The sequence below is a fragment of the Tachyglossus aculeatus genome, chromosome 3, assembly GCF_015852505.1.
Source record: "Tachyglossus aculeatus isolate mTacAcu1 chromosome 3, mTacAcu1.pri, whole genome shotgun sequence".
NCBI classification, from domain to species: Eukaryota; Metazoa; Chordata; class Mammalia; order Monotremata; family Tachyglossidae; genus Tachyglossus; species Tachyglossus aculeatus.
The window spans coordinates 10,536,297-10,561,431 of NC_052068.1; the positions used below are offsets into that span (position 1 = coordinate 10,536,297).

At 43.6% G+C, this 25,135-nt stretch overlaps 1 protein-coding gene across 1 annotated transcript in view; it reads left to right on the plus strand.

Annotated features, from left to right (window-relative positions):
• The window catches only part of KNDC1 (kinase non-catalytic C-lobe domain containing 1), a 185,183-nt gene that overhangs the window by 97,297 nt on the left and 62,751 nt on the right, over positions 1–25,135 (plus strand). The window contains exons 12-17 of the mRNA XM_038744041.1: positions 8,197–8,299; positions 8,431–8,593; positions 9,186–9,979; positions 12,570–12,714; positions 19,400–19,500; positions 20,599–21,020. Coding sequence (XP_038599969.1) covers positions 8,197–8,299; positions 8,431–8,593; positions 9,186–9,979; positions 12,570–12,714; positions 19,400–19,500; positions 20,599–21,020 — 1,728 coding nt within the window. The remainder of the gene's footprint in view (positions 1–8,196; positions 8,300–8,430; positions 8,594–9,185; positions 9,980–12,569; positions 12,715–19,399; positions 19,501–20,598; positions 21,021–25,135) is intronic.

Genomic DNA, 25,135 nt, shown 5'->3' on the forward strand with positions numbered 1-25,135 from the left:
TGGTGACTGACTGGATGTGTGGGGTGAATGAGAGAGCGGAGTCAAGGATGATACCAAGGCTGCGGGCTTGTGAAACGGGAAGGGTGGTAGTGCCGTCCACAGCAACGGGAAAGTCAGGGAGAGGACAGGGTTTGAGAGGGAAGACAAGGAGCTCAATCTTGGACATGTTGAGTTTAAGGTGCTGGGAGGACATCCAGGTGGAGATGTCTTGAAGGCAGGAGGAGATGCGAGCCTGGAGGGAGGGAGAACAGGGGAGGAGATGTAGATTTGGTATCATCATCATCATCATCATCATCATCATCAATCGTATTTATTGAGAGCTTACTATGTGCAGAGCACTGTACTAAGCGCTTGGGAAGTACAAATTTGCAACATATAGAGACAGTCCCTACCCAACAGTGGGCTCACAGTCTAAGAGGGGGAGACAGAGAACAAAACCAAACATACTAACAAAATAAAATAAATAGAATAGATATGTACAAGTAAAATAAATAAATAAATAGAGTAATAAATATGTACAAACATATATACATATATACAGGTGCTGTGGGGAAGGGAAGGAGGTAAGATGGGGGGATGGAGAGGGGGATGAGGGGGAGAGGAAAGAAGGGGCTCAGTCTGGGAAGGCCTTCTGGGGGCCCCCACACATCTCTGGGGGCCCTGCAAAACCCATCAGCCCCAGGCCAGGGGGAGTTAACAACATCATCATCAATCGTATTTATTGAGCGCTTACTATGTGCAGAGCACTGTACTAAGCACTTGGGAAGTACAAATTGGCAACATATAGAGACAGTCCCTACCCAACAGTGGGCTCACAGTCTAAAAGGGGGAGACAGAGAACAAAACCAAACATACTAACAAAATGAAATAAATAGGATAGATATGTACAAGTAAAATAAATAAATAAATAAATAGAGTAATAAATATGTACAACCATATATACAGGTGCTGTGGGGAAGGGAAGGAGGTAAGACGGGGGGATGGAGAGGGGGACGAGGGGGAGAGGAAGGAAGGGGCTCAGTCTGGGAAGCCCTGGTCTTACCCTGTGCACCTTAGGATCACTAGTCAAAAGGAAATAAACCATCGTTAGTAACTCACAGAATGGATGAAAACAATTACATATTTTATCAGATGCAACAGGGTTGAATAACTTTCTTAAAACTGTACACCTAACAGCTGCTTTTTATGGCTGCAGGCAATTATGTCTGTCAAAACTCCTGATGTGTTAGTATTCTATTAATAGAAGGGCAGGGGGGGGAGAGGGGAAAGATGCTCAGTAACTATTAAAAATGGAAATATGAATGATCAGCCTCAAAAAAGATACGAGGCCCTGCCACTATCATCACCAGACAGAGCTGCCCAGCTCCAAGCTCCAAGCCAACACTACCGATGATTCTTACTCTTCCCTCCCTATTTCAGGGTCAGCCTCCAGCCCAGAACTCCATAGTTTCAAAGCATTTATTTTCTCAGAAAATTGCTCAGAACAAGAAGCAATGAGATACAATAAACTAACTAAATAAAAAATAAACAAATAACGAATACAAATAACACAATAAATGAGAAGTGGTGTTGCCTAGTGGAAAGAGCATGGTCCTTGGAATCAGAGGACCTGGGGTCTAATCCTGCTCCATCACTTGTTTGCTGTGTGACCAGGAGTAAGCCACTTAACGTCCAGCGCTTTGAACAGTGCTTTGCACATGTAAGCGCTTAATAGATGCCATCATTATTATTCTCTATGCTTCAGGTACCTAGTCTGTCAAATCTGGATTAAGACTGGGAACCCCTTGAGGGACATGGACTGTGTCCAACCTGATTATCTTGTATCTACTCCAGCACTTGGTACAGCTCCTGGCACACAAGTGAGCATTGAACAAATCCAATAAAAAAAAAACCACAACTCTGCCAAGAGTTTTATTTTCCTATTTGTTTCATTAGTGTACAATTCTTCCACAACCTAATTTGTTGTCAGAATTTCACGAAGCTAAACCAGTGGTTTTCAGCAGAAAAACTGTTTCATCATCCATTCCACATTTACATACTGTTGCCCAGAATGCTGCTATATTTTTAAAGCGCATATACAATTTGGAAACAATTTTGTTTCAGACTAACTCAAGAGATTTTTACCTTCAACTTGTTCTTCTGTCACAGGTCAGGACTTTTGATCTTTTTTGGCATTCCATTAAAATCGCTATCCTGCCGTGTAGAGATGATAATTGAAGCCTTGTATCTACCCCAGGGCTTAGTACAGTGTCTAGCACATAGTAAGTGCTTAACAAATACCATTAATACCATTGATTGATTGATGAGATCTTCCCCAATTAATTTCTCTTCTCTGCACTTACATTCCCCAACTCCCACATCAGCAAAGTACTCACAACCACTTCCGCTCCATAGCACTTATGCCCATATCTTACACCTATTACTTCCTCCTGTCTGAATTTAGCATCTGTCTCCCCTACTAGATCCCAAACTTCTTAATTTTACTGTACTCACTCAAGCGCCTAGTACAGTGCTCTGAAAACAGTAAGCGCTCAATAAATATCATTGATTGAATGAATAGTCAGGACTCTTGAAGGTTACCATTCTTCTTACTCCAATTCAGCACCCTCACCTCCAACTCAAGATTTGGAAATTACTGACATTCATTTCCCTAAATTTAGCCTGTTTGCTTCAATGCTGTCAAAAGTAGCTGTGATGGAGCATCTATTAAGCTGGGAACCAAAGTAAAGTTTTGTTTTTGTTTTTATCATGTTTGTTTAGCACTTACTATGTGTCAGGTACTGGTCTAAGTATTGCGGTACATTCAAGATAGTCAGGTGGGACACATTTCCTGTGCCACGTAGGGCTCACAGTCTTAATCCCCATTTTACAGATGAGGTAACTGAGGCACAGAGAAGATAAGTGACTTGCCCGAGATCACACAGCAGACAAGTGAAAGAACTGGAATTAGAACCCAAGTCTTCTGACTCCCAGGCCCATGCTCTTTCCTTAAATTTGAAAAAAAAATTAAGCTGAATTCTTTCCCCCGGTTTTTTAAAAAATCCGTGATTACCTCTCAAATGAGTTTTGTTTTCATTCTGAAAAATCCATAAGCTAGTCAAATCCTGATGAAAGGCAAATCAACAGGATTGATTGAATTTTTCTCATTTAAAATATTCACTCTTGCCACCAACTTTTAGACCCAAATTTCTTCCTCAAAATGGGAGAAGATTACAGGAGAAATGACAAGTAGATCTGGAATTTGCAGATCTGGAAATTTGAATTAGAATTTTATAAACCTAAGTTTTGGAAACTAATGCAAGGGCATTAGAAAGTAAACCTGGTATGGTAAGTAATTGCTGCATTTTGCCAAAAGTATCACACTGGCTGGGCCATCTTTCCTATATCATATTTCTGGGATACGCTTAAATTATATAGAAATTATCTTTTATTTATGAAGACCCCATTTCCTGAATCTCAAGTCCATTTCCAGAAGAATAAAGAATCTGCAAGCAGTATGATGTTTTCCTTGCATCTTCCCAGTATTTCAAACTGCTTATTTAAAGAATTCCATACCCTTATGACTGGGTAATTTTAGGATTGGTCCTTAACTTTCCATGCTTATTTGTGCTTTGGGATAGCTTTCTGGAAAATATCTTCTGAATTTGCTACGGTGTTGACAGTCCGCTAGACCGTCAGCTCATTGTGGTCTGTTCTCGATCTACACTCACTCCCTTGGTGACCTCATTCGCTCCCACGGCTTCAACTATCATCTCTACGCTGATGACACCCAGATCTACATCTCTGCCCCTGCTCTCTCCCCCTCTCTCCAGGCTCGCATCTCCTCCTGCCTTCAGGACATCTCCATCTGGATGTCTGCCCACCGCCTTAAACTCAACATGTCCAAGACTGAACTCCTTGTCTTCCCTCCCAAACCCTGCCCTCTCCCTGACTTTCCCATTTCTGTTGACGGCACTACCATCCTTCCTGTCTCACAAGCCCGCAAACTTGGTGTCATCCTCGACTCCGCTCTCTCATTCACCCCTCACATCCAAGCCGTCACCAAAACCTGCCGGTCTCAGCTCCGCAACATTGCCAAGATCCGCCCTTTCCTCTCCATCCATACCGCTACCCTTGTCGTTCAAGCTCTCATCCTATCCCGTCTGGACTACTGCACCAGCCTTCTCTCCGATCTCCCATCCTCATGTCTCTCCCCACTTCAATCCATACTTCATGCTGCTGCCCGGATCGTCTTTGTCCAGAAACGCTCTGGGCATGTTACTCCCCTCCTCAAAAATCTCCAGTGGCTACCAATCAATCTGCACATCAGGCAGAAACTCCTCAACCTCAGCTTCAAGGCTCTCCATCACCTTGCCCCCTCCTACCTAACCTCCCTTCTCTCCTTCTACAGCCCACCCTGCTCCCTCCACTCCTCTGCCGCTAATCTCCTCACTGTGCCTCGTTCTCGCCTGTCCCGCCATCGACCCCCAGCCCACGTCATCCCCCGGGCCTGGAGTACCCTCCCTCTGCCCATCCGCCAAGCTAGCTCTCTTCCTCCCTTCAAGGCCCTACTGAGAGCTCACCTCCTCCAGGAGGCCTTCCCAGACTGAGCCCCTTCTTTCCTCTCCCCCTCGTTCCCCTCTCCATCCCCCTCATCTTACCTCCTTCCCTTCCCCACAGCACCTGTATATATGTATATATGTTTGTACATATTTATTACTCTATTTATGTATTTATTTATTTTACTTGTACATATCTATTCTATTTATTTTATTTTGTTAATATGTTTGGTTTTGTTCTCTGTCTCCCGCTTTTAGACTCTGAGCCCACTGTTGGGTAGGGACTGTCTCTATATGTTGCCAACTTGTACTTCCCAAGCGCTTAGTACAGTGCTCTGCACATAGTAAGCACTCAATGAATGCAATTGATTGATTGATTGATTGTGGTCAGGGAAGATGTCTGTTCTGTTGTTCTATTATCCTCTCCCAAGTGCTTAGTACAGTGCCCTGCACACAGTAAATGCTCAGTAAATACAACTGACTCACTGACAGACTGTTGATATTTCTCCCCCGGCTACCCTTTTGCAGTCTCCCTCCCTTTTCCTTAGCTTATTTCCACGGCTTTAATCTTGAATCATTATAGGCAAGAAACTAGACAGGAGACTTGCAGGAAGTGAAGAAACTTAGATGATTTTCAAGTTTATTGAAGGGTAAAATGAAAAGACTACTTGGAGCTGCTGTCTTTAGTTGCTGAGATTAAGTGTTCCAGGCCCATTCATAACCCATTACATATAGTCTTTGGGCTGTGGGGCAGATAGGCAAGGTGGTCGTATACCTTGGCCAAAAAGGGACCATCATAGCCTAACTTTCCCCAGGAGACCCAGAACCAGCCGGTCTGAACAAGTTATCATCTCTGGAGACTCCTAGGCCACCCAACCAACAATACTCACAAAGAATTTACAAAGCATTGTAGATATAGTTGATAGATAAAGTGGTCTGTATCTGAAGAAGATATTAACAGCAGTGAAATTCACCAAGAAGTGCATGTGTGGATAATAATAATAATTAATAATAATTATGGCATTTGTTCCAGGCACTGTACTATGCGCTGGGGTGAGTACAAGCAAATTGGGTTAGACACAGTACCTGTCCCATGTGGGGCTCACAGTCTCAATCCCCATTATCCAGACGAGGGAACTCAGGCTCAGAGAAGTGAAGTGAGATGCCCAAGGTTACCCAAAAGAGAAGTAGTGGAGTTAGGATTAGAACTCATGACCTTCTGACCCCAGGCCCATGCTCTATCCACTACATCATGCTGCTTCTCTATGGGAAGATTAGTGTGGGAGCCACAGTGCACACACAAAAAACAGCCCCAGTTGTGTTGTTAAGTTTGATGCTTGCAACACCTGCTGCTATTTTCTCTCTTTCCTCGTCTATCATTCCTTATGAAGTTTTTGCTCCAAGAGTGCTACTGCTGTCCCCATAACAATGCATCATTCTGATCTGTACACAGCAACTATTTGTGGGATTCAGTTGAGTTTGAGACTTGGTTCTACCTTGTCCTTTCCTTTCCTCTTCTCCCACTCCCTTCTGCCTCTTCCTGAGTTGCTCCCTCTATTCATCCCCCCCTCCCAGCCCCACTGCACTTGTATCCATATCTGTCATTTTATTTATTTATATTAATGTCTGTCTCCCTCTCTAGACTGTAAGCTCATTTTGGGCAGGGAATGTGTCTGTTATATTGTACTGTCCAAGCACTTAATACAGCACTCTGCCCACAGTAAGTGCTCAATAAATACAAGTGACTGACTGACTGACTGACTTTAAACATTTCCTCTACTCTTCTTGTGTTATAAAATATTTTTGTGTTGATGGGCGGGTTGTGTCAGCTGGGTTCCATGTCATATTTCCTCACTCTTTGCCCATATTTGAGTTTTCTTATGGATATTTCTAGATTGGCATAAGTTCACCACAGATGGCATATATAAGTTTAACCAAAGAAAAAAATCAAACCAAAACAAAAAAGCCTTTCCTTGGCCTTTGGTTAATATTTTAAGTTTGTTCATTCAGAAAAGCAAAGTGTTTTGAGTTGGGTAATTCAGTGGGTCTGATCAATACATCAGTGGTATTAGCTGAGCACCAGCTGGGAGCAAAATACTGCATTAGATCCTTGGGAGAGTTCAATAGAGTTAGAAGACAATTCCTGCCCTCAAGTAGTTTACAATCTAAGAGAAGAATCTGAGTATGAGGAATCTGGCCTTTTTTCCATTTCCTAAAAACTGAGTCAATTCTCCACCCTTCCTGAGAGAACTTGGGTTTGCATAAACTCTGACTGGCATGGAAGGTAATGGTTTGCACTGGGAAGTTCCCCAGGTAATCAATCAATCACTCACCCAATCAATCAGATTTACTGAGGGCTTACTGTGCCCAGAGAAGGGTATTAAGCACTTGGGAGAGTACAGTAGAACAGAGTTGTTAGATACATTCTCTGTCCACAGCAAGCTTAAAGTCTAGAGGGGAAGACAAGATATTAATATAAATGAATAAATTATGGGTATGTATGTAAATCCTGTGGGGCTGAGGAAGGGGTGAATAAAGGGTGCAAATCCAAATTCAAGGGTGATTCAGAAGAGAGTGGGAGAAAAGGAAATGAGGGTTTAGTCAGGGAAAGCCTTTTGGAGGAAACGAGCTTTTAAGAAGGTTTTGAAGGTGAGGAGAATGATCGTCTGTCCAATAAGAAGAGGGAGGGTTTTCTAGGCCAGAGGCAGGATGTGGACAAGAGGTGGGTGGTGAGATAGATGAAATTGAGGTACCGTGAGTAGGTTGGCATAAAGAGGAGCCAAGTGTGCAGGTTGAATTATAGTAAGAAAGCAGTGAGGTGAGATAGGAGGGGGCAGGGTGATTAAGTGCTTTAAAGTCAAGGGGAAGGAGTTTCCATTTAATGTGGACATGGATGGGCAACCACTGGAGTTTCTGGAGGAATGGGGAAACATGGACCGAACGGTTTGGGAGAAAAATGATCCAAGCAGCCAAGTGAAATATGGACTGGTGTGTGGAGAGACAGGAGGCAGGGAAGTCAGCAAGGAGGCTGATGCAGTAATCAAGGCAGGATAGAATAAAGGCTTGGATTAGTGAGGTAGCAGTTTGGATCAAGAGGAAAGGGTGGATTCTAGTGACTTTGTGAAGGTGAAACTGACAGGATTTAGTGATGGATTGAATACGTGGGTTGAATGAGAGACCAGAGTCAAGTATAACACCAAGGTTACAGGCTTGAGACAGGGAAGATGGTAGTACTATCTACAGTGTATAGAGGCCTGGGATAAGAACACAGTGTGTACCCTGCCCCCGGTTATTGTGCTAAGGATGTGTACTAAGGGGCAGAGAAAAAGCAGCAATTCGAACCTGAAAAGAATAATCAGGTTTGTTGAGAAAATACTAGGTTCATTTCAGAAGCACTAATCATAAACCAGTGAAAAGAGCACCAGCCTGGGAATCAGAGAACCTGGGTTTTTATACCAGCTCCACCACTTCTCTGCTGTGTGACCTAGGGCAAGTCATTTCACTTCTTTGTGCCTTAGTGAGCTCATCTGTCTTAATTCTGTAAGCTCCAAATGAACAGGGACTGTGTCCAACATGATTAGCTTATGTCTACCCTGGTACTTAGAACAGTGCTCAACAACATAAGCGCTTAACAGACTCCATCATTTTATGTTTCCAGCAGGTGCATCCAGAAGAGGAAATAATCAGTCTGCAAAATGCTTTTTCAGTAGTGGAGTTTAAAAATAAAAGTAATAAACTCTGTTCTTCAGAGCTGCCCTCAGGTGAGCGCCAAATGAATGTCCAATGTGTCATCTTTTGATCTGTTACCATATTAGATGATGTGAATGTTAAATGCACCCCAAACATCTGTTTCCCCTGTTTATCACTGGATGAATCGCATTTTTGTTCACAGGCTTTGCTCCGAGTACCAGCGAGAGTAAGCTCATAGCGGTCAAAGGACCCGTTCCTTGCCAGTTTTCCCCATGTAAAGAAACTTCAGAACTTCCTGTCGCATTCATTTCTTCAGCCACTCATTTCAAGCCTATAATTCTTGCCCAAACTACAGAAACGACCAAGTGAGTACCTCTCAGTGGAAGACAAAACTGACATGTACTGGAACTCATTGCCTGTTAACTTGTTTTGTTTTGTTTGTTGTCTGCTTCCCCCCTTCTAGACTATGAGCCCATTGTTGGGTAGGGATTGTCTCTGTTGCTGAATTGTACTTTCAGTCAATCAATCATATTTATTGAGCGCTTACTGTGTGCAGAGCACTGTACTAAGCGTTTGGGAAGTACAAGTTGGCAACATATAGAGACAGTCCCTACCCAACAGTGGGCTCACAGTCTAGAAGAGTCCAAGCGCTTAGTACAAGCGCAGTGCTTAGTACAGTGCTCTGCACACAGTAAGCACTCAATAAACACGATTGAATGAATGAATGAATTTGGACTGAGGCTAGTTTACGTCAGCGAAGGCTTGGGAACCAAACAAAATAGATGTTGGCTATTTTGGACAAGCGCTTCTCTGATTTGGCACGTTATCTGAGCTCTTGCCAAATTTTCTAAGCTCGCCTCAGTCGGGATGATAGGCATTCCAGTAGGATTGGCTGACTGGATTTAAATCTGACGGTGGCTGCCTCTGTCCAACATATTTTGCTCCTGTTTCTTTTAGGGAAAATCATGCGTCAGCTCTGAGTCAGCCTGAGAGCCCAGAAGGAGAGGAATCTGATTTCAGCAACAAAAAAGGCATTTTTGTGGGCGACATTGAAAATCACGCTTCTGAGGATCAGCTGGCAACCCTCAATAAGAAAACGCAAGACATGCCTTCTCCAGCCTCAGGCATAAAGAGTTCTACCCAGGCAGTTCCCAAAGAGGAGACCCCAGACGGCGTTTCCATGGAAGATTCTCCATCCCCTCCCATCTCTTCAGACAGTCAACCGGAGAAGAGTTTATCCATTTCTTCAGAATCCTCTACCTGTCCTACCCTCCCGGCTCCTACCCCGATGAAGGATTTCCTGTCCGAACAGGAGCCGAAGCTAAGAGAAATAGCACAAGATCCCGGGGAACAATTGTCAAACCAACAGCGACCTCCAGATAAGAAGACTAAGTCTCCCATGTCCAGTTCTGTGTCCCAGGACATCCTGGGTAGAAACCTACAGAACCGCTCATCCAAGTTGCGCAGTGGTGAAAATGCCGAGCTCCTGGACCAAGGAGAGGAAAATCATGGTCTGATGGTTCAGACCAGCATTGAAAAAGGGAGCGACAAGATGATGTTAGGCAATGCCTTGCCTTCTCCAGGATGTGGCCGGCGAGCCCATCAAAATCCAGCACGATCCCTGAATTCAGAAATTTCCTCTCCACAAAATAGGACGATCTGCCCTTCCTTGCAGAGAGCCGTGCGCCTGATACAAGAGGAGTTTGCTTTCGATGGCTATCTGGAAAACGGATTAGAAGTTTTAATTATGGGTATGTGCATTCCATTTGTACAATCTATTCAAAAAGAGTTTTTTTAAAAAAAGGTTAATGTACTGTAGTTCTAGAGTGTTCTATTATCTCAATCAGTGTTTGAGGACTTTTTTTCTTAATGGTATTCGTTAGACATTGACTTTTGCCGGCTACCCTACTAAGCGCTGAGTAGGTACAAGCAAGTCAGGTTGGACAGTCCACGTCCGGGGTTCACAGTCTTAATCCCCATTTTGTAGATGAGGTACCTGAGGCACAGAGAAGTTAAGTGACTTCTCAAGGTCACACAGCGGACGTATGGTGGAGTTGGGATTAGAACCCAAGACTTCTGACTCCCAGGTCTGTGTTCTTTCCATTAGGGCACACTGCTTCCTATAAAAGCTTTTTCTCAATGCAGTTTGTGTACAGAGACATAGGTACTTCTCCCCTTTTGAACAATAATTAACTCTTCCAGATACTTGTCATATTTATTAACTTCTGTGTGCCAAAACACTTTGTGCAAAAGTACTCTGCTGGAAAGTCCTATAAAGGCTTTTTCTCAATGCAGTTTGTGCACAGAGACATAGGTACTTTCATTCATTCATTCATTCAATCGTATTTATTGAGCGCTTACTGTGTGCAGAGCACTGAACTAAGCCCTTGGGAAGTACAAGTTGGCAACATATAGAGATGGTCCCTACCCAACAGCGGGCTCACAGTCTAGAAGGGGGAGGCAGACAACAAAACAAAACATATTAACAAAATAAAATAAATAGAATAAATATGTACAAATAAAATAAATAAATAAATAGAGTAATAAATACATACAAACGTATATACATATATACAGGTGCTGTGGGGGGGGAAGGAGGTAAGGTGGGGGGATGGGGTGGGGGAGGTGAGGGAGGTACTTGTCCCCTTTTGAACAGTAATTAACTCTTCCAGATACTTGTCATATTTATTAAGTTCTGCGTGCAAAAATACTTTGCGCAAAAGTACTCTGCTGTAAAGCTGAGGTAGATACAAGGTAACAGATAACAGATCCAACTGTGATTCTCCGCCTTTCAAAGCCCTACTGAAGGTACATCTCCTTGAAGGTACAGGAGCAGCATGGCCCAGTGGCAAGAGCACGGGCTTAGGAGTAAGAGGTTGTGGGTTCTAATCCTGGCTCCACCACTTCTCTGCTGTGTGACCTTGGGCAAGTCACTTCACTTCTCTGGGCCTCAGTTACCTCATCTGTAAAATGGGGATTAGGACTGTGAGCCCCACGTGGGACAATCTGATCACCTTGTATCCCCCCAGGGCTTAGAACAGTGCTTTGCACATAGTAAGCGCTTAACAAATGCTATCATTATTGTTATTGTTATTATTATTATTATTATCTCCTCCAAGTGGCCTTCCCTGACTAAGCCCTCCTTTCCCTCTCCCTTCTGTGTAACCCTGACTTACTCCCTTTATTCATCTGCCCTCCCAGCCCCACAGCACTTATGTCCCTATCTGTCATTTATTTATTCCTATTAAAGTCTGTCTCCCCCTGTAGACTGTAAGCTCTTTGTGGACAGTGAATGTGTCTGTTATATTATTATACTGTACTTTCCCAAGTACTTAGTACAGGGTTCTACACATAATGGGCTCTCAATAAATATGATTGAATGACTGACTAACCCTGGGCCCGAGGGTCTGTGCACTGAAACCTTGCTTCTGGTTCTGTTTTTCAATTAATCTATAGTATTTATTAAGAACTTACTACGTGCAGAGAACTGAACTAAACACTTGGGAGAATACCATGTGTCCACATTTTGTTCCTCTAACACTAACCTTCTCACTGTACCTTGATCTTGTCTATCTAGCTTTCCACCTCTTGCCCACATCCTACCTCTGGCCTGAAGCCCCCTCCCTCCTCATATTAGATAATTGCTCTCCCTCACTTCAAAACCTTATTGAAGGTGCATCTCCTCCAAGAAGCCTTCCCTGACTAAGCCCTCCTCTCCTCTTCTCCCACTCCTTTCTGCACCACTCTTACTTGCTCCTTCATTCATCCACCCTCCTAACCCCACAGCACATATGCATAAATCTATATATATATATATATATCTGTAATTTATTTATGTATTTATATTAATGTCTGTCTCCCCCCTTTAGACTGTGAGCTCATTGTGGGCAGGAATGTGTCTGTTTTTATATTGTACTCTCCTAAGCGCTTAGTTCAGTGCTTTGCACACAGTAAGTGCTCAATAAATATGATTGAATGAATGAATTCCCTTCCCATAAGGAACTTAACAGTCTAGTGCTTTCAGTCTACAGTCTGCTTCTTCTCCTCCACCCCAGAGAAGCCACAAGGAGGAGAGAGGGAGGTACTCGGGACAGGAGAATAGTGAGGCACAGAATAGCACTCTTGCCCAATGTACAAAACTTTGGTTTCCAACTGCAGCCTCCAGAAATGATTTAACCAACCTCCCTCCCACCCAGAGAAGAACTCCTCACAACCTCCATCTGCTTCACTCACGTTCCTATTCTATGACTCCAGGCTAGTAGTTTATTCAGTGACAAATTCATCCCAGAGTCCATTTTCCTCCAACCACTTCATCTTTCTTATTCGCTTTTTCTTGTCAAGGGGAATACATTTTTGGCCTGAAAGACCTCACCTACGCCACTTTCTGTGGTGCAATATCCGAGAAGTTTTGTGACCTTTACTGGGATGAGAAATTGCTGCAGAATCTCTTCGATGTTGTGAACGGAAAGACTTCCTCACCCCTCAGGTAAGTGATGCTATTGTTCTTGGGACTCAAGTTTTAAAGTCGTTAGGGAGCAAGCATTCATTCATTCATTCATTCATTCATTCAATGGAATTTATTGAGCACTTACTGTGTACAGAGCACTGTGCTAAGTGCTTGGGATAGGACAATAGACAGATGCTTTCCCTGCCCACGATGAGAATAGATGCAGGAGAGAACAGCTGCCCCGCTTCCTCCTAACCCTGGGAGTGAGTTGGAACCCAGCCCGCACACTCTGCTTCTCTGTTGCTAACCTTCTCATTGTTCCTCTATCTCACCTGTATCACTGCCAAGCCCTGGCCCATGTCCTGCCTCTGGCCTGGAATGCCCTCCCTCCTCAAATCCACCAATCACTCTTCCCCCCTTCAAAGTCTTACTGAGAGCCCGTTGTTGGGTAGGAACCGTCTCTATATGTTGTTGACTTGTACTTCCCAAGCGCTTAGTACAGTGCTCTGCACACAGTAAGCACTCAATAAATACGATTGAATGAATGAATCTCCTCCAAGAGGCCTACCCAGACTAAGAGCCCCACCGTTCTTTATCTACCACTCCTTTCTGCATCACCCTGACTTGCTCTTTGTTCTTCCCCCCTCCCAGCCCCACAGCACTTATGTACACATCTGTCATTTTATTTATTTGTATTACTGTCTGTCTCCTACTCATACACACCCTCACACATATACATACACATGCAAGTACTCACATACACACTCACCTAATAATAATAATAGTAGTAGCATTTGTTTGTGCTTACTATGTGCCAGGCACTGTACTAAGCACTCAGGTGGATACAAGTAAATCCGGTTGGACACAGTCCCTTTCCCACATGGGGCTCACAATCTTAATCCCCATTTTTTTGATGAGGGAACTGAGGCATAGAGAAGTATAGTAACTTGCCCAAGGTCACTCAGCTGACAAGTGGCAAAGCCGGGACTAGAACCCAGGTCCTTCTTCTGACTCTCAGGCCCCAGCTCTATCCACTAGGCCACGCTGCTTCTCTCTCTCTCTCTCTCTCTCTCTCTCTCTCTCTCTCTCTCTCTCTCTCTCTCTCTCTCTCTCTCTCTCTCTCTCTCTCTCTCTTTCTCCCTTTCCCTCTCTTTCTCTCCCTCTCTCCCTCCCTCCTTCTCTGTCTTTCTCCCTTTCTCTCTTTCTCTCTCTGTCTCTTTCCTTCTCTCTCTCTCTCCCTCCCTCCCTCTCCCTCCCTCTATACCTTCTCCCTTTCTCTTTCTCTCTGTCTCTCTTTCTCTGTCTCTTTCTCCTCTGTCTTTCTCCCTTTCCCTCTCTCTCTCTCCCTTTCTCCCTCCCTCCCTCTCTCCTTCTCCCTTTCTCTCTCTCTCTCTCTCTCTCTCTCTCTCTCTCTCTCTCTCTCTCTCTCTCTCTCTCTCTCTCTCTCTCTCTTGCTCTCTCTCATTTTCTCTCTCTGGACTTGAGTAATTTCTTGCCTCACCATGTTTTAACAATTGCCTGCATGGGATGTCTTAATCATCTGCACAGACACCTTCAACGACAGCCTCCACATTGGGGCTGAAAAGGAAAGTGGGGAAAAGGAAAAGACGGTAAGCCCCTTGAGGGCAGGAATCTTGTCTTCTAGCTCAGTTTTTCTCTCCTATAATAATAATGATGATGATGGTATTTGTCAAGCACTTACTATGTGCAAAGCACTGTTCTAAACACTGGGGGGATACAAGGTAATCAGGTTGTCCCACGTGGGGCTCACACTCTTAATCCCCATTTTACAGATAAGGGAACTGAGGCACAGAGAAGTTAAGTGACTTGCCCAAAGTCACACAGCTGACAATTGGTGGAGCTGGGATTTGAACCCATGACTTCTGACTCCAAAGCCTGTGCTCTTTCCACAGAGCCATGCTGCTTCTCCTGTGTGCTTGCTACAGTGCTCTGCACACAGTAAGAGCTCAATCGATACTACTGAGTGATTGAGTCCCTTCCCCTCGGTCTCTTCCCCCTAGAACTATTCCTTGTCAAGTCCCAAATCCCTCCAGTGTAGCTCTGGTGAAAAACAGCAGTGCCCTTTCTGGATCTTGGATCTGTGAGTCCTCTGCTGAGAGAACTTTGGGGATTAATGACCCCCGAATTCCACCCTGCAAATGTCCAACCTACTTATTTTTATGGCTGCGCATTTCACTGTTGGCTTATCCCACAGAGAACCATCAACCTCTGCCAGGGTTGTCAACTAGGCTACTGCTGCCTCAATGGTGGAGATAGTATTATCCTGTGTTCTTCGAGAAGATACCATGGGCAGAGAAATTCAACCGTGTTTGGGTGTGGGTGTGTGTTTGTGACTGAACAGGCAGTGAGTGGGTATGCAGTGAGTGGGCAGAGAGAAAAGCAGCCTGGCTCAGAGGAAAAAGCAAGGGCTTTGGAGTCAGAGGTTAAGGGTTCAAGTCCTGGCTCTGCTAACTGTCAGCTATGTGACTTTGGGCAAGTCACTTAACTTCTCTGTGCCTCAGTTCTCTCATCTGTAAAATGTGGATTAAAACTGTGAGCCCCCCGTGAGACAACCTGATCACCTTGTAACCTCCCAAGTGCTTAGAACATTCATTCATTCATTCAATCGTATTTATTGAGCGCTTACTGTGTGCAGAGCACTGTACTAAGTGCTTGAGAAGAACAAGTTGGCAACATATAGAGACGGTCCCTACACAACAGCGGGCTCACAGTCTAGAACAGTGCTTTGCACATAGTAAGTGCTTAATAAATGCTATTATTATTATTATTATTATTACTATGTTTGTGACTGAACAGGTGGTGAATGTATAATAATAATAATAATAATGGCATTTGTTGAGCGTTTACTATGTGCAAAGCACTGTTCTAAGCACTGAGGGGATACAAACTAGGTGATCAGGTTGTCCCACGTGGGGCTCACAGTCTTAATCCCCATTTTACAGATAAGGGAACCGAGGCTCAGAGAAGTTAAGTGACTTGCCCAAAGTCACACAGCTGACAAATGGCGGAGCTGGGATTAGAACCCATGACCTCTGACTCCCAAACCCGGGCTCTTTCCCCTGAGCCACGCTGTTTCTCGTGTTTTTGTGTATGTGTGTGTGTGTGTCCAAACAGACAGTGAATGTGTGTGTCTGTGACTGAGCAGCCAGTGTGTGTGTGTGTGTGTGTGTGTGTGTGTGTGTGTGTGTGTTTGCGCACATATGTACAATAGTGTACAATACAATGAGAAGCAGCATGGCCCAGTGGATAGAGCACGGGCCTGGAATCAGTAGGACCTGGGTTCTAATCCTGGCTCTGCCACTTGTCTGCGGTGTGACCTTGGGCAATTCACTTCACCTCTCAGTTAGCTCATCTGTATAAGATAATCAGGTTGGACACAGTCCCTGTTCTACCTGGAGCTCACAGCCTCCTCAGTCCCCATTTTACATGTTGAGGTAACTGAGGCCCAGAGAAGTGAAGTGACTTGCCCAAGGTCACACAGTAGACAGGTGGTGGAGACAGGATTAGAATTCATGACCTTCTGCCTCCCAGGCCCATGCGCTATCCATTACACTATGCTTCTTTAAGGCTTGTATTTTAAAATAAAAGCTAAAGTGTCTTTTGATGTGAATAGTGAACACCAGCAATGAATGCCTATTTAGGAGGAGGAGAAGGAGGAGGAGACAGACATAAAAATATTTAAAAAATAAATAGGCTCCACTATATAAACATAAGTGGTGAGTTAGGGTACATATTGGTATGGACTATCAGACAAGCAGAGAAGAAGGTATTAGAGAAGTAGCATAGCCTAGTAGAAAGAGTACAGGCCTGGGAATTCACTCATTCATTCATTCAATCGTATTTATTGAGCGCTTACTGTGTGCAGAGCACTGTACTAAACACTTGGGAAGTACAAGTCGACAACATACAGAGACGGTTCCTACCCAACAACAGACTCACAGGCTAGATGGGGGAGACAGACAACAAAACCAAACATGTAGACAGGTGCCAAAATCATCAGAACAAATAGAATTAAAGCTATATGCACATCATTACCAAAAATAAATAGAATAGTAAATATGTACAAGTAAAATAGAGTAATAAATCTGTACAAATATATACAAGTGCTTTGGGGAGGGGAAGGAGGTAGGGCGGGGGGGGAATAATAGTGATGGCATTTGTTAAGCACTTACTATATGCAAAGCACTGTTCTAAGAGCTGGGGAGGATACAAGGTGATCAGGTTGTCCCACGTGGGGCTCACAGTCTTAATTCCCATTTTACAGATGAGGTAACTGAGGCACAGAGAAGTTAAGTGACTTTCCCAAAGTCACACAGCTCACAAGCGGCGGAGCCGAGATTAGAACCCATGACCTCTGACTCCCAAGCCCGGGCTCTTTCCACTGAGCCACGCTGCTTCCCTGGGAATCAGAAGGCCCGGGTTCTAAGACTGGCTCTGCCACTTGTCTGCTGCATGACGGTGGGCAAGTCATATCACTTCTCTGGGCCTCAGTTACCTCATGTGTAAAATGGGGATTAAGACTGGGAGCCCTATGCGGAACAGGGACTGTGTCCAACCTGATTATCTTTTATAGATGAGTTAACTGAGAAGTGAAGTGACTTCCCCAGAGTCACACAGCAGACAAGTGGCAGAGCCAGGAATAGAATCCAGGTCCTTCTGACTCCAGGCCTGTGCTCTGTCCACTAGCCGTGCTGCTTCTCATTGTATTAATTAATTCATTCATTCAATCGTATTTATTGAGTGCTTACTGTGTGCAGAGCACTGTAGTAAGCACTTGGAAAGTACAAGTCAGCAACATATAGAGAGAGTCCCTACCCAACAACGGGCTCACAGTCTGGAAGGGGGAGACAAAGATAATCCGGGCGGGCAGCAGTGTGAAGTATAGACTGAAGTGGGGAGAGACAGGAGGATGGGAGATCAGAGAGGAGGCCTATGCACTAATCCAGTCGGGACAGAATGAGAGATTGAACCAGCAAGGTAGCAGTTTGGATGGAGAGGAAAGGGCGGATCTTGGCGTTGTTGTGGAGGTGAGACTGGCAGGTTTTATACTCTATTGTATTGTACTCTCCCTAGCGCTTAGTACAGTGCTCTACACCCTGTAAGGACTCAGTAATTACCACTGAATGATTTGATTGATGGGAGTTGCTTCACAAAAATGATCTGCACAGCAGCTTATATTGTAGTCTGGACAGGGAGAAGCTAGAGGCAGAGAGACCAGCGAGGAGGCTGATACAAGAATCCAGTCATGATATAATAAAATTAATAATTTTGGTATTTGTTAAGTGCTTACTATGTGCCAGGCACTGTACTAAGCTCTGGGTGGTTACAAGCAAATTGGTTTGAACACAGTCCTTGTCCCCTGTGGGACTCACAGTCTCCATCTCCATTTTACAGATGAGGTGACTGAGGCACAGAGACGTTAAGTGACTTGCCCAAGGTCCCACAGAGACAAGAGACACAGATGGGATTAGAACCCATGACCTTCTGACTCCCAGGCCTGGGCTCTATTCACTAGACCATGGTACTTCTGTTAGTCCAAAAGCTTAGACTAAGGGGCAGCAGACCGAGTGGAAAGGATCAAGCAGAGGCAGGAAATGTTATTTAGAGAGAAATGGCAGGATGAAGCAGTAGCTTGAATGCGAGAGTTGAAAGATTAGTAAATCAGTCAATCATACTTATTGAGCACTTGCTGTGTGCAGAGCACTGTACTAAGCACTTGGGAGAGTAGAACACAACAATAAACAGACACATGAAGCAGCATAGTATAGTGGGTGAGCATGGACCTTGGAGTCAGAAGGTCATGGGTTCTAATCCCGTTTCCACCACTTGTCTGCTGTGCGACCTTGGGGAAGTCACCTCACTTCTCTGGGCCTCAGTTCCCTCATGTTTAAAATGGGGATTAAGACTGTGAGCCCCATGTGGGACAACCTCATCACTTTGTATCCTCCCAGCGCTTAGAACAGTGCTTTGCACATAGTAAGCACTTAACAAATGCCATCATTATTATTTTTATTAGCCCCTCGTAGGACAGGAACTGTGTCCAACTCGATTTGCCTGTATTCACCCCAGCGCTTGTTTTGATGCCTGTCTCCCCTCTTCTAGATTGTGAGCCCATTATAAGCAGGAATTGTCTCTATTTGTTGCTAATTTGTACTTTCATTCATTCATTCATTCAATCGTATTTATTGAGCGCTTACTGTGTGCAGAGCACTGTACTAAGCACTTGGGAAGTACAAGTTGGCAACATATAGAGATGGTCCCTACCCAACAACAGGCTCACAGTCTAGAAGGGGGAGACAGACAACAAAATAAAACGTATTAACAAAATAAAATAAATAGAATAGTAAATATGTACAAGTAAAATAGAGTAATAAATCTGTACAAACATATATACAGGTGCTGCAGGGAGGGGAAGGAGGTAAGGCGGGGGGAGGGGGAGGAGGGGGAAGAAAGGAGGGGGCTCAAGTGCTTAGTACAGTGCTCTGCACGTAGTAAGCTCTCAATAAATACGATTGAATGAATGAAGTGCGGCCAGAGGCAGGTAGAGTACCAAACTAACACCAAGTCTGCAAAACCAAAGCCTGAGAAGTGTTTAAAAGGAGGAGGGTGTTGTAGTTCCACGGTGTCAAAAATGTCTGAGAGGTCATGTTTCTACAAAGTATTAAAAAAAGATGGTGTGTGAAATATCATTTCTCATTTTCAGCGCAAGTGAAAAGTGTGGCTCACAGTGGGAGCAGACAACTCAGAATATGAAGAAATCTGGCAGTTTACAAACTGGTAGGAAACTGATAAAGGATGGAATAGGTAAGTACGTCTGCATGTGACTTGGGCAGATTCAGTAGGTGCGTATGGTTTTTCACCCAAGAGGTTTAATGTTTGGTTAAAATAATTAATTAAGGGGATTCTAGAAGAAGGCAGCCTATGAATTAAATTAAGCTAAATTAAAATAAAATTACAGGTGATATTTCTCCCATTAATTTTAAGATGTAAAATATTTCATGGTTGCTCTTTTGACATTGTTTATACTATACTTACCCCAATGCTTAGTACTGTGCTTGACACACATAGTAAGTAGACCACAGGCTTATATATAGATATGGAAAACAATCCTATTTTTCACCTCAGAGCAGGCGATATCAGGAACAGGAAGACAGTGATAGGATGCCAGCAGGCAGAGGCACCAATTAAGAAAGGAGACTTAGAAACCAGAAGTTGTTTGAATCTTCCTAGTGATAGAGGTTGTCATGGCAACTGCCGATGGAAAGGACTTGGTAGTCCTTCGGTGAGGAACAAAATGTCCTATTGGGTAGGGCACAGACCTGGGAGTCAGGTGGACCTGGATTCTAATCTCATCTCTGCCACTTGTCTGTTGTGTGACCTTGGGCAAGTCGCTTCACTTCTCTGTGCCTCAGTTACCTCATCTGCAAAATGGGGACCAAGATTGTGAGCCCCATGTGGAATAGGGACTGTGTCCAACCTCATTAGCTCACATCTGTCCCAGCACTTAGAACAGTGCTTGACACATAGTAAGTGCTTAACAAGTACATCATTATTATTATTATTAACAAATTCATTATTATTATTATTATCATCATCATTATTATTATGACTGTGAACCCTATGTGGGACAGGGACTGCGTTCAACCCAATTTGCTTGTATAATAATGATGGTATTTGTTATGCGCTTCTATGTGCCAAGCACTGCTCTAAGCTCTGAGCACTGTTCTAAGCTCTGAGCCCTGTGTCCACCCCAGGGCTCAGAACAGTGTCTGTCACGTAGTAAGGGCTTAATAAATACCACAGTTATTATCATTATTATATTATTATTATTTAGTCTGACAACGGATTGGAGAACTGCTGGCATTTCAGTTGAACATGACAAATGTCGTCTTCTCTTTCCAGGAAAAGAGAGATGGGTGACCACAGCCCATGTCAACAGAGCCCTTTCTCCTTCCCCGTCATTTGCAGAAATGGATTCAAGTGACCTTTCACAAAGTAACTTTGAGGTTGGATTCCGACCCCAGCAAACAAGACCAGATAAAGAGCCGTATTCCCTAGATGACATCTGCTCCCCGAGTCGCCGCAGTCTCGGCTCAGAGCTGGACCAAGAGGACGTGGAAAACGATGGAGCCACGGCCATGATGGAGGCGGATGAAAACAGAAACTCTCCCCATCCCTACCCGACTGAGTTTCAGAGCTGCAGCCCTGGCTGGGGCAGTGCATTCTATGAAGTCGATTGCTTCAGCTCAGAAGTTTATAATTACGTGAAAAAGCTGGGGCGGCAGAAAGCAAACGAGCCTCAAAATCTAGACGCCAAAAATCTGGTACGTACCGATGACAGGGCAGCACGTTTTCTCACCCATCCTTGTTCAATCAGCCAAGCGATGGAGCAGAATCCATTTTAGACAATCATTGCCTTTTACTTCTTCTAATAATAATAATAATAATGATGGTATTTGTTAATTGTCTACTATGGAAACAGAGAAGCAGCGTGGCTCAGTGGAAAGAGCACAGGCTTTGGAGTCAGAGGTCATGGGTTCAAATCCCGGCTCTGCCAATTGTCAGCTGTGTGACTTTGGGCAAGTCACTTAACTTCTCTGTGCCTCAGTTACCTCATCTGTAAAATGAGGATTAAGACTGTGAGCCCCCCGTGGGATAACCTGATCACCTTGTAACCTCCCCAGTGCTTAGAACTTTGCTTTGCACATTGTAAGTGCTTAATAAATGCCATCATCATCATCATTATTATTATTATGTGCCAAGCACTGCTCCATGCTCTGGGGTAGACACAAACTAATCAGGTTGGACTCAAGTCCCTGTCCCACATGGGGCCCCATTTGACAGATGAGGGAACTGAGGCCCAAAGAAGAGAAATGACTTGCCCAAGGTCACACAGCAGACAAGTCCTGGAGCGAATTTCTTCCTTTTCATTAGATGACAGGGTCGTTTTTTCCACCCCACACTAAGTAATTCTAGAAGTAAGAAATACAGCTGCAGGCAACTAAACTTACCACTGAGGATCTGAAGATCAAATAGGGGAAAGGCTCAGCAATTCTTTGTCTGTCACATTATTTACATTGATCAGATATCTGCCTGAAAATGGGTCAGGTGTGCCAAAGGGATTCTACTCCAGGATCCTGGCTAGCTGAGCTTTAATGTTCTATGTTGCCTAGTGTGGCAGTAAGTATCTGTAAAATGGTATTCATTCATTCATTCACATTCAATCGTATTGAGTGCTTACTGTATGCAGAGCACTATACTAAGCGCTTGGGAAGTACAAGTTGGCAACATATAGAGACGGTCCCTACCCAACAATGGGCTCACAGTCTAGAAGGGGGAGACAAACAACAAAACAAAACATATTAACAAAATTAAATGAATAGAATAGATTTCTCAGATGGCCAAGAATCTTGCCCTGAGGCTAGTAAAACTGACCATGTAATGCATTGCCATTGTGGGGTCAGATACCAGGGGATTTCACCCATATTTAAATGGATTAATGAAGGTGTCACCTTGTGAATTTGGAGATTGATGTCCAACTAGACTTAAATGCTCCACTTCTGCATTATCGTCATCTCCTTTAGTAACTAGAAAAATAACATTTACATTCACTTCTTCATTTTCCCTTTCCTAAAGGTAAGCAATTATAGTTTGGAGAAGTGGGATTGCTGTTTTGAATGTTAAAACCCTCTTGTTTTACTTGAAGTTTGAACATTCTATTAAGAACACCGGTCAATTGTACAATACAATAATGGCCAAGGAAACTTGGCTAATTTGCATAATTTTGCCCCTGGTATAGAGACAAGACTGTTGAGAAGGGAAAAAGACCTTGAACTTCTTCTGAATAGTAGCTGCTCTGTGGAAAAATATGTCATATTTTAAAAGATGAAGGGCAGTAGCCCAGAATTCATAGGGATAGTGAGTTTGTTCCCAAATAGTACTTGATTTTTACAACCACACTTTAATTTATTTGATCATTATGTTCTCCAGCCACTATCAAAGTATTAACAGACTGATAAATAGGGATTTGGTGATGACGATGACTTATGTATCTTCTCTGGAAGGCCCTCTCACTCCCCCTGCAATCACTTGTGGTTTGAATGAGACTGGATGGTAAGTGTTGGATACAATGGAGAGAAGGAAAATGGGATGGTGAAATGCTTTGAAAGACTAATATTAGAAACTCGACGCCATGGATGAGTTTGTTTGGATAACCTTCATATCTGCATAAATGGAAAATAGAGATAATGAATAGGATTTAAAAGTCCCCAAGAACGAATTTCTCTGCGCATCTCGGAGACTTAGTCACCAAATGGTAGAATTTGACTCTATGTACCTGAGGTGGATGGTAATCACACAGAAATTCACTTCATGGAGCATCCTCTTGCTTAATTAACCTCTATCTGTTGCATCTCAGTGTATGAATGCTCCCTTGTATGCTTATGCAAAAGAGCCAGGTGTTTGAGAAAAACACGTTTAGCAAAGGAAACCTGAAGGGATGTGATGTTTCCAGCACTAAGTTATTATGGTACTTGTTAAGCACTTACTTTGTGTCAAGCAAGGTTCTAAGCACTGAGGTAGATTTAAGTTAACCAGATCAGACATAGTCCCTCTCCCACATGGGACTCACACTCTTAATCCCCATTTTATAGATGAGGTAACTGAGGCCCAGAGAAGAGAAGCGACTTGCTCAAGGTTACACAGCAGATGTGGTGGAGGCAGGATTAGAACCCAGGTCCTTCTGACTCCCAGGCTCATGCTCTATCATCATCATCATCATCATCATCAATCGTATTTATTGAGCGCTTACTATGTGCAGAGCACTGTACTAAGCGCTTGAGAAGTACAAATTGGCAACATATAGAGACAGTCCCTACCCAACAGTGGGCTCACAGTCTAAAAGGGGGAGACAGAGAACAAAACCAAACATACTAACAAAATAAAATAAATAGCCACTAAGCCATGCTGCTTCTTATGGTGTTACTGGTTCCAGTCCCAAATTCATTCATTCATTCATTCAATCGTATTTATTGAGCGCTTACTGTATGTAGAGCACTTTACTAAGCGCTTGGGAAGTACAAGTTGGCAACATATAGAGACGGTCTGTACCCAACAGTGGGCTCACAGTCTAGAAATTGGGTCAGAGACAGTTGAACAGGAATGTGGAAGCATTTGGTGATCTCATCAAGTTTATTCATTCATTCAATCAGTCGTATTTACTGAGCACGCACTGTGTGCAGAGCACTGTACTAAGCACTTGGAAAGTACAATTCAGCAACAGATAAAGACAATCCTTGCCCAACAATGGGCTCACCGTTTAGGAGAAGCAGCGTGGCTCAGTGGAAAGAACACGGGCTTTAGAGTCAGAGGTCATGGGTTCAAACTCCGGCTCCACCACTTGTCAGCTGTATGACTTTGGGCAAGTCACTTCACTTCTCTAGGCCTCAGTTACCTCATCTGTAAAAAGGGGATTAAGACTGTGAGCCCCCCGTGGGAAAATCTGATCACCTTGTAACCTTCCCATTGCTTAGAACAGTGCTTTGCACATAGTAAGTGCTTAATAAATGCCATTATTATTATTATTAGAAGGGGGAGGCAGACAACAAAACAAAACAAGCAGGCATCAATAGCAACAAGTTTATCATAAAGAGCTGTTTTTAGCTATCCGAGCCAACCTCCAGGATTCAACAAATCCTGAACCTTAACCCGTTTGTTGCCTTTCAAGCAAAATTCATGAATTGGAGAAAAAAAATGGACAGTTTAGACCCCATGATGACATCACTCTGCTGGGCTTCTAACTTTTGTGACAGTAAGCCCATTTTCCTTAGAGCAGTGAGCAGGCTGAAACTGACTTTTCATGAGGTCGGAAAGTGGATTTACAATAGAGTTCCTTTGGTAGCTTGGTAAATAGGGCATTAACTTCCTGTGTGTAATACATCCACGGTGATTTTCTAACCTCCCTTACTCAGGACTGCAATCCTATTATATCACTGCAAAGTGCTGTTGGACTGTGTTAATTGCACTTTTGCCAGAACAATTTTTCTAATCCTTAGATTTGTCAGTCTCAGTGATTTAGGTTAAACCAAAGGTTAAGCTTGTGACATTTTTTTTCCAAGAGGAACCCCCAGGTGCACATAAATGAAGCAAGGTTAAAGAAATGTATAAAGGGTTCCCTTATGGTCTATTTAGTATAATTTGCATACATTAGCATACATTATTGCTAATTGCACCGGTTTCACGGGATCCAGACTAACACTAGCACTCCTGCCCTAAATTCTTCCCCAGAATAAGTATTTGAAAACCTGGAGCATAAGAGAAAATGAAGTCGGTTGGAAGAATTAGTATTCATTCATTCAATCATATTTACTGAGCCCTTACTGTGTGTGGAGCACCATACTGAGTGCTTAGTATGGTGGAGAAATGCATTGCTCCATTTCTG